At 36.8% G+C, this 15,600-nt stretch overlaps 3 protein-coding genes and 1 pseudogene across 5 annotated transcripts in view; 3 read left to right on the top strand and 1 right to left on the bottom strand.

The window, feature by feature from the left end:
- The window catches only part of LOC147838831 (odorant receptor 131-2-like), a 1,093,102-nt gene that overhangs the window by 285,526 nt on the left and 791,976 nt on the right, over positions 1 to 15,600 (top strand). The window lies entirely within an intron of this gene.
- LOC147831908 (uncharacterized) lies at positions 5,499 to 10,537 on the bottom strand. Its single transcript, XM_087301294.1, has 8 exons — positions 10,489 to 10,537; positions 9,462 to 9,522; positions 9,261 to 9,341; positions 8,095 to 8,497; positions 7,667 to 7,989; positions 6,758 to 7,563; positions 6,337 to 6,390; positions 5,499 to 6,132 (listed from the first exon to the last, which is right to left on the bottom strand). The coding sequence occupies exons 6-8, from the start codon at positions 7,002 to 7,004 to the stop codon at positions 6,104 to 6,106; spliced, it is 330 nt and encodes a 109-aa protein (XP_087157420.1). The 5' UTR covers positions 7,005 to 7,563; positions 7,667 to 7,989; positions 8,095 to 8,497; positions 9,261 to 9,341; positions 9,462 to 9,522; positions 10,489 to 10,537; the 3' UTR covers positions 5,499 to 6,103.
- On the top strand, positions 6,368 to 6,468 carry LOC137488875 (U6 spliceosomal RNA; annotated as a pseudogene).
- The window catches only part of skp2 (S-phase kinase-associated protein 2, E3 ubiquitin protein ligase), a 10,867-nt gene continuing 5,844 nt past the window's right edge, over positions 10,578 to 15,600 (top strand). The window contains exons 1-5 of one of the 2 annotated variants that reach the window (NM_001082837.2): positions 10,578 to 10,742; positions 11,523 to 11,758; positions 12,669 to 12,783; positions 14,213 to 14,356; positions 14,446 to 14,580. In NM_001082837.2, coding sequence (NP_001076306.1) covers positions 10,729 to 10,742; positions 11,523 to 11,758; positions 12,669 to 12,783; positions 14,213 to 14,356; positions 14,446 to 14,580 — 644 coding nt within the window. In that variant the 5' untranslated portion in view covers positions 10,578 to 10,728. Of the gene's footprint in view, positions 11,093 to 11,522; positions 11,759 to 12,668; positions 12,784 to 14,212; positions 14,357 to 14,445; positions 14,581 to 15,600 lie in introns of both variants that reach the window. The other variant, XM_087300085.1, reaches the window with a different exon arrangement.

Below are 15,600 nucleotides of genomic sequence, written 5' to 3'. Positions count from 1 at the left end.
TTTGTTAGGTTACATTTTTGCATTTGTGAGGAAAAAGCATCGTTATGGCTGTGACCAATGTGAATTTGCCGCTTATGTGACTTTGGTAAATCAAATATAATTGTTTAAAACACTGATAGGGACATTTTGAGTATTTGTAAAGTATTGAAAATACATGATTGCACCAAAAAATATAGAAATGGTTTCATTATTTTAGTAAAAACTATTGTTTTTTTTTTTTTTTAAGGCAAGGTTGACAGGTTGATAGAATTGCTCATATATGCCACCCACCTGTGGTGTAATTGGTTTGTTTACTGCAATAACTCCTAAGTAAATGCTGAACTATAATCTGTCTTGTCTCTGCAAGTTATTATCTCCGTTGTCGGTTTCAAGGTAATCACACGCTAACCATTCCTGTTAAATTAAAAAGTGATCCTCTCAGTTCTGGTGCTGTTTTGGACAACGTTAAACCTTTCCCAAAGTTGCTTGCACGTTAACTCTCTGGTAAACATTGCATGACAACTCGGGTATAGATGTAAAAATGACAATAAATAGTAGTGATCTTCATTTGAGACAGGGAAGATCCATTTCCAGAAGCATGAAAGTGAAAAGCTGTAGTTTATTTTCTTGACATTTGCTAATATTTAATCCTGGGTGTAATAATTATGATCTTGTTAACAATGTCTATATGTCTGCACCATTTAAAACATGTTGTTATATCATATTTTTCCTCTATATTCTATTTTTGTAACAGTTGTCAATGCCATAAATGTTTTATACAGTTTTTAAATGGTAGCTTTTGGGAATTTTAGGTGAATTGTGGTGTATTCTGCCACGTTTATTTATAGATACAAGTGAGATTTTAATATTTCAACCATTGAGATTGAAAATGTCAGCTCAGTGTGAGCAAGCCTTTAAACAGGAGTTCTAGAAATTGTGCAACAATGTTCTCATTTATTTGTATCTGTCTATTTTGTTTATATTGATAACAATTTCCCTTATCTATATACAAAACAAACAACATGCAGCAGTAGTTTAAGAAAAATGCTAAATTAATTGATCTGTTTTATGTTCCCAGGGGCTGACACTTTCAGCAAAGATACTGTTCGGGAATGGGCATGTTTCTGGGTCACAGCCTGTTCTTTGTCTGCCCTGGAGCCAAGCTGCAGATCTCAAGCCCAATGGAGGAGTTGGTATTAAACATGCTGTGATTCCTGTCCAGATGCATCCTTGCATTTTTTGAGGTTGAGTGCTCATGCTGGATGGACTCTGGATGCTTTGACTGCACAGGTTGGAGAGAAGTTCAGAGCAGCTTAGCTGGTCCACTGCTTTCACTAAGAACACAGTCGTGAAAAAGATTCATTGTTTTCATTGTAACAATAGCAAAGAATTGTTACAGGAATCAGCTGAACGTTGGTCCCACTCGCAAAATATTGTAGTAACCATATGGTTGTCTGCCTTTGTCCTAGTTCACCTCGAAGACTTGTTCTCCTCATGTATCAATTATTTTCCTTGTCTGTTTTGTCAATCCTTACTTCCACCATTCACTGTGCCAGCCTTCCCAGAGGCCTTTGCACAGAAGTAGACAACCCAAAACTAGTTGTGACTAAACTCTTTACTGTTTGGTTGGCCATACTTTTGCCGAAAGGAACGTTTTATTCAGTTATTTTAAGCCTTAATCCAGAGTCAAGCCAGGTGCTGCAGCTGTCTCTGCCAGCTCTTTCTGCTGGGCACCACTTCATTACCTATCGCTGCAACACATTTGTGGGCTCAAACACAAATCCTCAACCCCCCCCCCCCCACCCCACCCCCCCCCCCCCCCCCCCCATCATCTTCCAGATCATCATCCAAAGTCCCATCTGCAATATCTGCATCTGCAGCAAAGTACTCAAGTGTTTTACTGGTTTAAGAATGCAAATACTCCACAGCAATATACTCAACTGTAAAAATGTATCAAACAGGTGTTCTAACAACAGATGCAGCTAAGGAACATGTGTACATGCACAACCCATGTATTCACCTTGGCCACTGTAGCATATGTCTTCCTACTAACACCTGAAACAGCATGTGCCTTGTTTAACTAGACCAGCCTTTCCAACTGGTACGCTTGGAAATGCAATGCCCTTGTGTACCTACAAACTAATTCTGAAGTCATCGCTATGACATTTACAAGCAGTGCAAAAGAACACACTGTTTAGTTTTGAGTTATCTTAATATAAACCTGGTCAAAAGTGGTTCAAGTGCAGGTTGGGCAACTACATTTTTATGTGTGGCGTGTGCACAGTGGAACAGAAGCAGAAAGACCCTTTACTTGGTGACCTGTCCTGTCTTTCTGTACAGCTGTACTCCTGGATCATCCTGGATACATTCAATGTGGCACTGGAGGGACAGCCAGGTCTCCTGAATCATCTTGTTGAAGCTTTATTTGACTGGTGTCTGTTACTGCTTTGACTTCTGTGCCCCACAAATGCGGCAGTGTCAACGACTTACATTTTTTTTCTTGCCAGCTGTGTAAATCAATTTGACCAGCCATGTCAGGGATGATAATGAAAGACGGAAGAAAGTTTTGTTCCAGCGGAAGTTTACATTTTGGCTACTTTGTAAGGAGAGATTTCTACTTAAGTATCATACTTAGAGGAAAAATGTGCTTAAAGCCTTATAAAGCTCGGTACTCCGTATTGGCTGATCACTATTGGTAAAATCCTAATCATCCCTAATAACATCCACATTTTTGAATGGAGTGAAAATATGTCTTGTCCTTGATCATTTTTTCATTACACAAATAAATAAGTGGCCAAAACTCACCCTGTGGCTCCACCTCCATGGCTTCATCTTCAGGACACAAAATTGAAAATGTCACTCATAATTATGTTTAAGCATGCAAAGAATTTTATCAGGAATAGATCTAAAAGTGCACTTTGCTGTGGTTTTCTTGAAATGTGAGCTTTGAGTCAGAGCACGAGGGGCCAGACGTGAAGGGTGCGGGACCAGCAGCTGGGATGCAAAAGGTTTTCTTTCCTCTTCAGCTCTAATCTTCTGCTGGTCTTTCTGCGGCATGTACTGTTTTAGGGCATCCATCTTGCTGCCCGTTTTGGTGTTCTGACACCTGATGTACTTCACATAGCTGTCGTCAAGTGTCTTAATCAATAATGCCCAGAACTTCTAACAGTAATTCATGCCTGAAGTGGTTTTAAAATAAATGAAGTGTAAAAAGGTCATTTATTCCTCTGATGGCAAATGACTGCACTTTGTACAATTAACAATTGCATATTTATTCTATATGAATAGAAAAAAACAGAAATACTGCAAACACTGAAAAAGAATAAATGAATTATAGAATAATAGCATATTCTGGATGCTTTTGTTATTATGGAGGTTATAAGGATTAAGCAATTTTGCAAATAGTTTCAATGATATATTAGTTGTCAAGCTTGTGACAATGTAACTCACAACAATAACATCACACATCAGCAAGAAAATTGTATTATTTTAAAGAAGTTATGAAACTATTATAAAACCGTCTCATTTAAAAATAACCGTGAACTGAATGAGAACGATCACTCATGCATCTCTTTACCTTCCATCTTCTCCAAAATTCGCTATAGGTCCCGCCCATCAGCCAATCAGAGTGCACGTTTAGTGGAACCCCCGCAAAGGGCCAACTACAGGCTACATGACGTGACCATGTTGGGATACACGCTTTGTGGAACTTGCCTGTCCGGCCAATGAGGAGACTGGAAAAGTGGAACCGGTGAGGAAAAATCACGGTTACGTCATGATTTACGTTAATAGATCAGTTTCAGCAAATTGTGATATAAATGGAGTATGGAAAAATTTTAGAAACAGAAAAACTATTTACTTAGTATTTTGATGGTCAAACTCTGAATATTATTCATTTCCTAATGAAATGAAAGGCTTGTTTTTTATCTAAACAATTGTAATTTTAATATTTACGTAACATAATTTAATGCACATTCTTCATTGTGTAAATATATATTAAAAAGTAGGTGAGGGTGGTATTACAGGAGTTTTACGGGAGATATAACAAAACTGTAGGATGGACTCCCGGGAAAACGTGTTGGCAGGTATGTAAATATACTGCTTGAAGTGTTGATACCAAACTGAAGGTAACTCTCCTTCAGTGAGTGGCCATGCTGCTAGTGCAATGAGCCGTTTTTCCATTTATGGTAATATAATCACGACAGCACCTGTGAGACCGTTCTCGGCCAATAGGAGCCCATGAAACATTCATCCTCCAGCCAATGGGTGACAAAGCTGTGAAACAAATCATCAACTAACCAATGTGCGGCGGTGACAAAGCTGTGAAACAATTCGTCAAGTCGGTTGTCTTAAATGAAGATTTAAGCAGCTTCAGTTCAGTTTAAAACTAAGATGCAGCGGCACTGACTTTTTCAATGTGTGCAGTTTGAGATGTTGAACACTATTTAACAAGATTACGGAAATCGTTTATTTAACAAACTAAATGATTCTTAGCTTTAAAATCAAAAATTTTCATAAGGTGTAGACTATTGTTATGCAAGTAGGAAAATATATGTGCCATTAATATAACCCTAATTAAACCTAGTTCTTCAGGCTTGTTTAAGGCATGGTTTACACAAGCATGCATTTACCATTTATAATGTGCTGTATTTGCTCATATCCTATTGATTCCAAACCTTTGCTTTCTGTTTAACACTAAATATATTTGGAAGATAACTGAAAAAAAGAAATACAGTGGAAGTCAATGGTTACAGGTTTCCAGCTTTCTTAAATATATTTAGTTTTCAACAAAAGAAAGTAATTTTTGGTTGAAATATCCCTTTAAATTCAACAGATAAGCGTGTTGGAGCTGGGTTGGCTGCGGCCCTCCAGATACTGAGTTTGATGCCTGTGCATCAGATAGCAACATGTGAGTGTGCTTGAGTTTCATTTAATACCATCAGTGTTTTGAGTCTGGTATTTCTTTGAACACATACACCAAGATTGTTTTATATTTCAAAGTTTTATATTAAAATAAAAACCGCAATATAGTGAAATGTAATTAGAGTTCATAATGACAGTTTTCCCAGAGATGGGTTGTGGCTGGAAGGGCATCCGCTGCGTAAAAACTTGCTGGATAAGTTGGCGGTTCATTCTGCTGTGGCAACCCTGGATTAATAAAGGGACTAAGCCAACAAGTAAATGAATGAATGAATGAATGAATAAAGTTTACTTGCTAAATTTTTGTTACTCTGCCATTTATTTCTGTGATTTGTAAACCTGGAAAAAAACATAACTAGTGTCTTGAGTATTATCCTAGTGTTTATATTCTTGAAATTTTTTTCAGAAATTCATAATACATTAAAGTTTTTAATTAAAAAATATTTCACCTTGACTTGAATGAACTTTATTTTAACACAATCATTCATTGATGTTTTATATCATCAATGTATACATGTTTTGTAGATTTGTATTTATTCTTTAATTGTAATTTACTGATTGCTGTGATGGCAAAAAAATCCAGCATCATTACTCCAGTCTTAAGTGTTGCAAGATCTTTCAGAAATAAACTTTATATGCTTATTTATAGCTCAAGAAACATTTATTATCAATGCTGAACATTTTTGAGACAACAAACTTCATTCCTCAAAGAAATTAGAAAAAAGTTTCAAAGAACAGCATTGGTTTGAAATGTTGTTGTTTTTTCGAAGCCTGATATACAGAGACTCTTGAATGCTTCATTATCAGAATGTCTTGGCTCACCCTGACGTTGGCTTGTCTCTGGGTCCCTTTACCTCCTTGTTTCGCTTTTAACTTTTATTCGGTGAATGATGGGCCCTATTACACATTGTTGGTCATTATTCTACATAACCTGTAGAACCAGTAACCCACCTCAGTTCATTTAAAAACTTTTTACAGGTCTGTTTGATCTTTTAACATGAGATTTAGTTACTACACTAGTCAAAACAGAGTGCTAAACTCCACGTAAAGCTGGGGGGAATGTTCTTCATGTTTCCAAAGGCTGTTACGAGTTATGCTTTGCTGTGTTTTGTGATCTTTTAGGCTTCAAGTCTCTCAGCGTTTCTCCAGACTCGGTCATTCAGTAAGATGAGTTTCTTGCTCTCGGCATCTTTTGTTCTGGTCTTCAAGGAGGGGGGAATGTTCTGCGCATGCCTGTGGGGGAGGGAGAAGGACAGGTCACTGAAAACGTCCCTGCATCACACCGAGACACCCAATCACTCAAGCCGAGACCATATCATTTTGCATATGCTTTACAGTTTGAAAATTACCACGGTAATCCCTCACAATCAACTCTCAGACTTGATCTATGGAAGCTGAATTCATGATTTAGTCGCTCACCACCGCTCAAAAACATACCCAGAAGTCCCTGGTGTATATATAGCTCTCCCTCCAGCTTCGGCTGCACATATACTAAAATTGGAACAATACAGAGAAGATTAGCATGGCCCCTCCATGGCTTGACATGGCATGGCTTAACTCCATATAGTTAATGCATGTTAACTGTGTGGAGTTAACATGCAGACTCCACACAGAAACGCCAACTGACACAGCCAAGGCTCGAACCAGTGACCTTCTTGCTGTGAGGCAACAGCACTACCTACTGCATCACTGTGTCACCCTTATGTCATTTATGACATGATAAATGAAAAAAATAATATATAAAATAAATAAAATAATAATATGCCAAATGCATATTAAAAAATCTGTAGACATTTTATAATGACCCGAAAAGAAAACCCACCAAATCCCAGTTTGAGGTAGATATTGGTCATTTTACCTGGTAGGAAGAGGTTAAGGTGGTTGTGAAAGGACTCCAGGAAAGTGGAACCACAAGCACAGCGAAAGACAGGAAGTGTGAGCCCTCCCTTCATAAGGGTTCCTGTCTGTGTGTACAGCTGCACTCCTGGAGGATCTTGGATGCAGGAAACATGCTTACTTTGGGTGCTCCAGATGACAACCGTCCTCTCCTGGTGCACCAAAGGGATGCCCATGGTTTTCCTGGTGTCCTTGAAGGCCTCCAGCATCTCTCCAATAAGCTGTTCAGTCTCCTCCACACCACGTGTGCGACGGCGGCAGTGCCGTGCCAGCTCCGTTGAGGTTAGCCTGTTATTCAACAGCTCATCGGAGAGTCCAGTAATGCCCTGTTTTTGCTCCAGTTCCCTTCTCTTTGCCTCCCTCAGTAAGGGCACATCTCACTGATCCCACACAAAAATGCAGGCTGAGAGCTTTGCCATGAACAGGCTGTAGAGCGGGTGGCTGTCAGTGAGCAGACCAGCAGTGAAGCGACGCATGAAGTGCCACACATCCAGACGAACCACAAGATCTTTCCAGCTGTTGAACATGGCAGCTACTACAGAGGAGCCCAAAGAAGAGCAGCAGTCTCTGTCCACATAGAGAGTTGTGGGGGGGAGGGGAAGCGACTACAGCAGTCTTGTACCTCTTTACCAGGTCTGAGGTCATGGTCAGCAGTCCCTGACCCTCATGTGAGTTGAGCACAGACATGAGGATCTGTCCATGCTCATTGCCCATGTTGGTGACCCAGGCTGCAGTCCTAGCTGCAGCTCCTGCCAGTTTCTTTGCCCCCTTTTGTTGGAAAACAATATATAAATATGAAAAAAAACAAGTATGAAACATATGTGTGCACTTGTGTTTCTAAATAACACACTTTTTTGGTTTAATAAGCTACTTTTTTTTTTTTGTGGAGTCCATCTTTAAAATGGGCCCAAAGACAGGGGTGACTCTGGCTTTGAGCTCCTCATAACGGGAGCGATGTCCTCTGCGTGGACACAGAAAAGCCACTTTGCAGTGGGTACAGGATGCATCTGTGGTGGAGGTATACAGGGCAAGATGATGGTGCCTTTGTATTTCTCACATATGCCAAGGTACTCCATAGACCTTCTCATCCACTCCTACGTATGCAACTCGTATAGCTTGTGATAAAGCATGGAGGAACTGTTGCAGATGGAGCGATCCCACATCAGCATTGCAACCTGCAGATCACAAAAGTGCCTGTAAAAAACAAAAAGAAAAAAAACAAAAGACCCAATAAATGTAAGGTGTTGTTTTTAAAAGATTTGTTCATATACATTTATGAACAATTGTTTTATTACTGACCTGTAGGTAAGGATGGCTAGAAACTTGCTAGCAAGCTTCTTATGACAGTGCTGACACTCCAGATACTCTGTTGCCAGAAAATACCGTCCGTGAAGGTTCAGCACCCACCAGACTGTCTTATAGAGCCCACAAGATATCAGTCAAAAACCTGAACTTTTGCAGTTTGGTACACTGCAGTTCAGCCTGTAGGACCACATCTTGTAGGGCATCCACAAACCCAGCGGCCAGGTGAAGAACACATCAAAAGATGCTGGAGGCTGATGATACAGCAGACGTGGCTGAGGAGGATACCACCTTATCTGCAGCACTGCCCGTTCACCCTTCTGACGAAAGAGAGCACGACCGATCCCCATTCTTGTTGCTCCTTTGGAAGTGCGTTCTTCCTGGGCTCAGGTAGCACAACCTAAACAAAACATTTAAAAAAATATTTTCTGTGTGTTTATACAAAATACGGAAACCGTTTCTAGGTTTTTTGTGTAAGCAAGTATTTTAGAAATACTCGAATGCAACCTGTCAGTGTTTTCAAACTATTATTTTTGATTTACCAAAGTCACACAAATGGCAAAGTTCACATCTGTCACATCCATAACAAAGAGATGTCACATCCATAACAACACTTTTTCCTCAAATGTGAAAATATAAAATAAAATGAGACCAATCATTTTTGTTTTATAGAGAGCTAACTCTAATCCTTTTGATTATCATTGTTTCTTTTGGGTTGTGCAGTTTAATTCACAGAATGTCTACAAAGTATGTTGTTTACTGTAAAAACACAGTTTTTTTTTTCGTCACATCCATAACGCACGTTTATTTTTCACATTTAAAGTACAAAACTTGTTTACAGATATTTTTCTGCTCCCATAACTTTATGGTTGTTTTGGAAACTATAAACAGATCTTTCAATATAATGTTAACATATACTTTCTATGCGAAATTGCGAATTTATGTTTTGGGTTTTTAATGCAAATGTCACATCCATAACTCTTGAATTGCTCATATATGTATATATGTGTGTGTGTATTATATTTGGATAATATATACAAATAATGTATTTTTAAATATTGTCTTCTAGCTGCATTTTTGTAAAGAATTACATTACTGTTTAGCAGTTTCCAAACTTGAACTTGCAGATGTACCCATCTGAAGCACGTTGTGGTAAAAATTACCTCAGGAACTTGACACCTGCCTCAGAACAGCCCTCTGCTCCAAACGAGGTGAGTGGATCAGGGTTGTTGGCAGTGGATGTACTGTAACACATACATAATTTCATCATAATTTAGCAATATTTTTCAATATGAATTTAGAATAAATGTTTTGCATTTTATCTTTTTTTTTTTTTTTTAACAACAAAAAAAGACAACACTCACCCTGTGAGTTCTATCTCCATGGCTGAAGCCAACAGATCTTCATCTGTTGGCTCCGTGGAATCTGAGGGCAGAAAATGACAATGTTATTATAATTAAAGCAAACAAAACATGCCAAAGTGCTCAAATCAGTTCATAAATATCTAGCACAGACAAGACTATTACAATTCTATAGTAGGATTATTATACAAATCTTCAAAGAATGTTGCCTATGATTTAAGTGTTCAGTAGTCAACATTTGAAGTGGATCAAAACATTTCGTCAAAGTTGTCCTAAAACAACACCCATTCTTGTTTTAGGCCAATTTTTAAAAAAGGTTTTTGGTCCACTTCAATTGTTGAAAAATGTAGATCACCATCTGAAACTAGATTACCAAAATGTTCAAGGTTTTTAAAAATAGCGTATTTAGCTTTTAGGAAAAACACTGTTTTCAAATGTGGAAATACATGCATGTGCTTAGTTTCAGCTTTATCTGCTGGAAGGAATGGTGCAGTGAAACTAAAATCTATGCAGAATACGTGAACCAGCAGAGCCACAGGTTTTTTAGTCTTGAATTATTTAATGATTATAAATATTGTAGTGTGAATGGGTTATACATAATTCTGTGAGATAACATGTGCTTTTTAACTTGTATGACTTTTACGACCTTTTTACATTGTAGTTTCGCATATAGGAGCATCCATTTTGAAAAGCATCTAAAATAATGTTTGTGGTCTTATGTTTTGTATGTTGTAAAACGCTTAAAGTTCATAAAAATATCAATCCTTTTTCTACTTTTAACATGAAAATGCCCAAGGAAGCGTCAAAGGTTAAACTTTTTTTAAGTTTTGGTCCACAAACTTTTATAAAGCACTTTGAATTATAAAACACTTTGAAAAAATAACTTTTTTTTAAACAGCTGTAACTTATATTAGTATATTCCTGCGTCCAATATATGACTATGTGAATCATGTGACTATTATTTTTTTTATTCTAATCTGCATATTTAGGATGAAACTATTTTAGTCTTGGACGTTGCATCATAACTCACGTTTCGATGTTTCTGTAGAGTCGAAATGGTGTTCAGTCCTCCACAGTAGAGGGCGACAATTTGAAAATCCCCTTTTTATTCTGTCAGAGATACATCACCTCCGGCAACCCACATTGCAACCAATAGTATCGCAGCAGGACAGGCGGTCTAGAGGCAGGTTTAAATGCGCCGCCAGCCTGATGCCTTGCTTCATTTGAAAGTTTGCAACACCCAACACTTTTATTAATATTACAAGTCAGGATGTCAAACGAAAGGTAATACATACAGTTTTATATTCAGTAGATCTGAACTATGAGATAGTTTTTGCATTGCGCATGTTTTCCTGTAATGTTGATTTCCTATGTAACTTCATAATGTTGTTACTAACTTTGGATTCTCCCTCCACTTTGGTGCAAGTTAATTTATAACTTCTGTAACACTTTGATTTCTGTTATGAAGAAAGATCGGGCATAGTAATAAACACATTTATTAAAATGCGAGTTTAGATTAGTTGTTCATTGTGTAAGACGCTTTCTGAAATATACATTTAAGCTAGTCGAATGTGCTGTTGGCGCGCGCCTGATGTCCTGTTGGGACGCGCGAGGATACATTTGCTCCACAAATCGTGAGTTTATATTAGCAAACCTAGTTAATAAAAGTTACTTAAACATATTTAATACTTTCGCTAGTTTATATTTAATCAGTTTTGAAGAAACGCAAGTTAGTATGGGGCGCTATTTCTGGTATAACGTTGGAGATCCCTCGCAGCAAATGGCGGGCATCACAGGAATTGATCTGAGTCTTGCATTTTACAGCATACAAACAATCAAAATCAGACTTAAAGTCGTCAGTGTGTTCTTAAATTTTACATGTTGTTTTAGCAAGATGTTACGCAGGTAATTATTTACAGTTTGGTGTCTGCTTGACTTATAACGTTGTCTATCTTAGGTTTAGGCGCTGGACATTGTTTCATATGGCTTGGTTTCTGCTGTTGCCCTGGTACATTCTTTTAACAACTGGATTTGGGGTTTCTTAACGTTTCCTTGTTTCTGTAGGGTGTTTCAGGAGCTGAGTGAGAATTTGGAGGGGTCTCTGTGCAGGTCTCAGAGGACTAAGTGGAAAAAGCGGCCATCATGCAGCTCGGGTCTGGACACCGAAAACACCCCGAACGAGCTCATCCAGCAGTGGTCACCGCCGCACAAGAAGGCCCTGACTACTGCTAAAGGGAAAGAAAATGAGGAAAACCTGTTTGTGCTCGCCAGACGGCCCAGAAAAAGAAGAGAGTCATCAGGTTTGTGACAAATGTAACTATAAATCTTCTGCATCATGTTTGATAGTTGCTTTTTTTCAAATTGTGCCTGTGTCATGTAACTACATTTGTAAAAATGGGTGTAATAAGGTTAAATCATGATTTATGTACGTTAACCTGTACATTTTGCATCTGTCATATGTTTTAATATGTAACATATGCTGCGGTGAAAATGTATTATGTTTATTATAAAAATTAAAAAATAAAACTAAGAGGGACACAATTTGATATTCTTTAATTTATTGCCTGTTTTGCCCCCACACCATTAACACTATAGATACTTATACACTAAGCATAGTCTTACAACATATTTTTGGCAAGATGTTAACAAATGATATGCCAGTGGATTATATAACTATTTATACACTCAATGGGCGAAAATGTTTTTAATTTCAAAAATCATTTTTCTGCATTAATTACAGTGATTCAAAATTCAGGACACAAATTGGACTGATTAAACAAACATTAATTCTTAAATAAAATGTGAGTTTGTGCCGAATTGCTAAAAATAAAATTCTATTAGATGATTTTTATGTTGGCAAAGTATATGAAAATGTTCATCGTTATTTTATTAATTCTTTCTTGCATAAACATTCACCTTTTGGCAATGGCAAATTCTGGTGCAAATTCTCTGTGCAGCACAATATCCAAAAATATTGGACTAAAATAAACTGGTGTAGGCATTCTCTCTGACAGAAAAAAATAATTGAGCTATTAGTAAAAATTACCTGAGCCCTATTTATTAATTTGTGTAAAATATATGATTTTCCCCTCAAATTTTGGGCATAGTTGTATGAATTTAAAAACTTTAAATATTCTTTCATAACTTAAATTGTAATGGCATATAAACTACATGGTCTAAATGACCTAATTTGTATCCTTCTCATCTCAGCAAACTTGTGTTGGGACAGTCTACCCGACGAGCTGCTGCTGGGAATCTTTTCTCGTCTCTCACTGCAAGATCTTCTCAGGACGTCACGGGTGTGCAAGCGCTGGCATCGTTTAGCGTAAGTTACACATGTTAAATTATGCCATTAAGATCCATCCATTTTATCATAATGCTAAATACAGGTGTAAAAGGGTCTCTACAACATTTTGATCTTGTCCACAATAAACCACTTCTAAAGGTTGCAGTAAATGCATCTGATTGGGTTGCATTTGTATTTGGCCGTTCAGTCTTTCACCTTTGCATATAGAAGCTTTTTTTCTTTAATTGTTACTTTGTCCATTTTGTTGAATGTCCCTATTCTTTGGCCAAATTAAAATGTGAACTATTCTTAAGCTAATTTTGGTGTCTACTATATCTGCTTTTACAGGGTTTCTGTGGGGTCTTAAAATGTCTTGAGGCCTAAAATTTGGATTTTGAGATTTAAAAAGTTTTAAATTTACTTAAATATTGTGTTGTGGGTCTTAAATATTTTTTAAACAGATCTTAATTTCCCTTAACTCTTGTATTACTACCCAATCTGGCCAAAACCCATACAATCACCAAAAATCCATCTCAATAAAACTTTTTATTTAAAAAGGTAATTTTTAACTCTTTTCATAATAGTTTACTTATTTCCCTTACAATAACATTTGTTTAAAAGTGCTCCATGTTGGGGGAAATAAAGTGTTTTGAAAGTGTAAGTAGCGCTTGCTTGTCTTCGCACAATATTTAAAATATTTAGCTAAGAAATAAAATCTAAAATATTTTAATTGTTTATTATTAATCTATTAATAAATGTATTAAAATATTATTTCTTTTGATGGGTCAAATCTTTTCCATCTGTGCCATTTGAAAAATTCCTTAGCCTTTAGCCCATTATGAGTCTAACATTTAATTCATAATGGTCTTAAATGTCTTAACGTCTTAAATTTAACTCTGCAAAACCTGCAGAAACCCTGTTTTATCAAGCTTTTTTCATAGTTTTTGTGTGTGTGTGTGTGTGTGTGTGTGTGTGTGTGTGTGTGTGTGTGTGTGTGTGTGTGTGTGTGTGTGTGTGTGTGTGTGTGTGTGTGTTTTAATAGATTATTTTTATCTAAGCTATTGTCACAGATATCTACTATATATCTTTGATTTACTCTCTTTTACGTATGTTTTAGCACCTCCACAAGCAATTAGATATTTTTGGCTTTAATGCTGTGAGGAATTTATTTTGCTTAATTCTTTTGAAGCAGTTTTTAACAGTTTATCCAAATGCAGTAAATTGTAAAAGCTTTAATCTAATCTATATCTGCAGTATAATTTTTTTACATCATAAAAATAGCTATAGAAACTAGCATGCCAATAAAAACACACAAAAAAAACACTATCTCTGGAAACATTGATGTGTTTTAGTTTATTACTGAAGCACATCCTAATACTAGGTGAAAACAGGGTCATAGAGAGCATTAGAAGTCTGACCTCCAAGACCTGTGAGAGAAATTCTGATGGTCAGTTGTCTATGTTTGCAGGTTTGATGAGTCTCTATGGCACAGTGTGGATCTGGTGGGAAAGGCTCAGCTGGATGCTGAGCTTGGTCAGGTTCTGTCAGCTGGAGTCCTGAGGTTGCGCTGTCCACACACCTGCATCGGCCAGCCCAGCTTTAAAAGCACACCGTGAGTATTATACACTTTCACGCTGCCACAAATAAGTCTTGTTGTGTAATGCCAGGTGTTTGTAGTGCTAAGAATGATTTGAATTGCAGGAGTCTTCGTGTCCAGCATCTGGATTTCTCAAACTGTACAGTAGAGACGTCTGTTCTTGAAGACGTCCTGTCACGCTGCAAACATCTTCAGAATCTCAGTCTTGAAGGATTGGTGCTCTCTGACAACATTATTTAGTAAGTGATCATTTAAATGCCATTTGGTCATAATGCATTGTGACCTGTTGGCAGGATAATCTTACCAAAATTGATTTTTTTCAAGTAATTTAACAGCAGTTTTCATGTGTGGAGTCCCAACGTGCTGTTTTCAACTGCAAGTCCAAGGTGCTATTTACAACTGTTTCCCCATTTTGTGTATTATTTTATTTTTTCATTTATACATTTTTGAATCCTATAGCTATCTAGTTGTGAAAGAGGTGGTTGTAAGGGACCTCCAAAATGCATCTAAAATGGATATAATTCTAATTGCTCAAATCACTTCAGGACAGGGTGTCTGGGGTTTTAAATTTACCAAAATATACGTCTTATGGGTCTTGATTTTCCTATGCTCAAATTAAAGCAATCCAATCAAGCTGACACCCATACAATCATCAATAATGCATCTCATTAAACCCTTTTATTAAATGTTTTATTTATGAACTATTTACCATTTAACTATCTTCCTTGCAATAACATTTGTTTAAAAGCTCTTCATGTTTTTATAAATACCTGGTGAAGACACTGACCTGGATAGACTATATATGCTTTATTATAGTTTTTATAACCTGTCATTATTTTTTTAAAGAAACGATAAAGTTGTATAAAATTAGAGTTTGCTTGTTTTGATACAGTTTTCAAAATATGTGGCTAAAAATGATGAGGGGAATAAAAATCTTTTAAATCCATTATCATTATTAAAATCCTTGATTTTATAAGTCTGATATTTCTTTAAAAATTATTATTTAAAAAAAAAAGTCTAAAATTTGACTATGAAACCTGCTAAAGTTGTTTTGAGACTCATTGTAGATGAAACTGAACGGATGTAAATGCATCTGGGTGTTGAGACCACATTTAATTTCATATGTAAGAAATTAACAATTATTTTAAATGTTTCACTATATTTTTGAGCAGTGACCAGTTATTAATTGTTTAATAACGAATTAGATAGTTAAAATCATATCAGAATGCAACATTGACAACAAACACATCACGTGTAGA

This window comes from Danio rerio, chromosome 21, assembly GCF_052040795.2.
Source record: "Danio rerio strain M-AB ecotype USA chromosome 21, GRCz13ab, whole genome shotgun sequence".
In the NCBI taxonomy this organism is placed as follows: domain Eukaryota; kingdom Metazoa; phylum Chordata; class Actinopteri; order Cypriniformes; family Danionidae; genus Danio; species Danio rerio.
The sequence above is the reverse complement of the archived record's forward strand: the minus strand, read 5'-3'. Positions and strand labels throughout refer to the sequence as shown.

Bases quoted from the DNA above. Each gene is read 5' to 3' on its own strand.
- LOC147831908 (XM_087301294.1), bottom strand. From the start codon at position 7,004: ATGCTGGAGGCCTTCAAGGACACCAGGAAAACCATGGGCATCCCTTTG. The intron at 6,391-6,757 runs GTAAAATGACCA...TTCCAATTTTAG, and splicing joins CCTTAACCTCTTCCTACCAG to TATATGTGCAGCCGAAGCTG. The intron at 6,133-6,336 runs GTATGTTTTTGA...CCTCCCCCACAG, and splicing joins TATACACCAGGGACTTCTGG to GCATGCGCAGAACATTCCCC.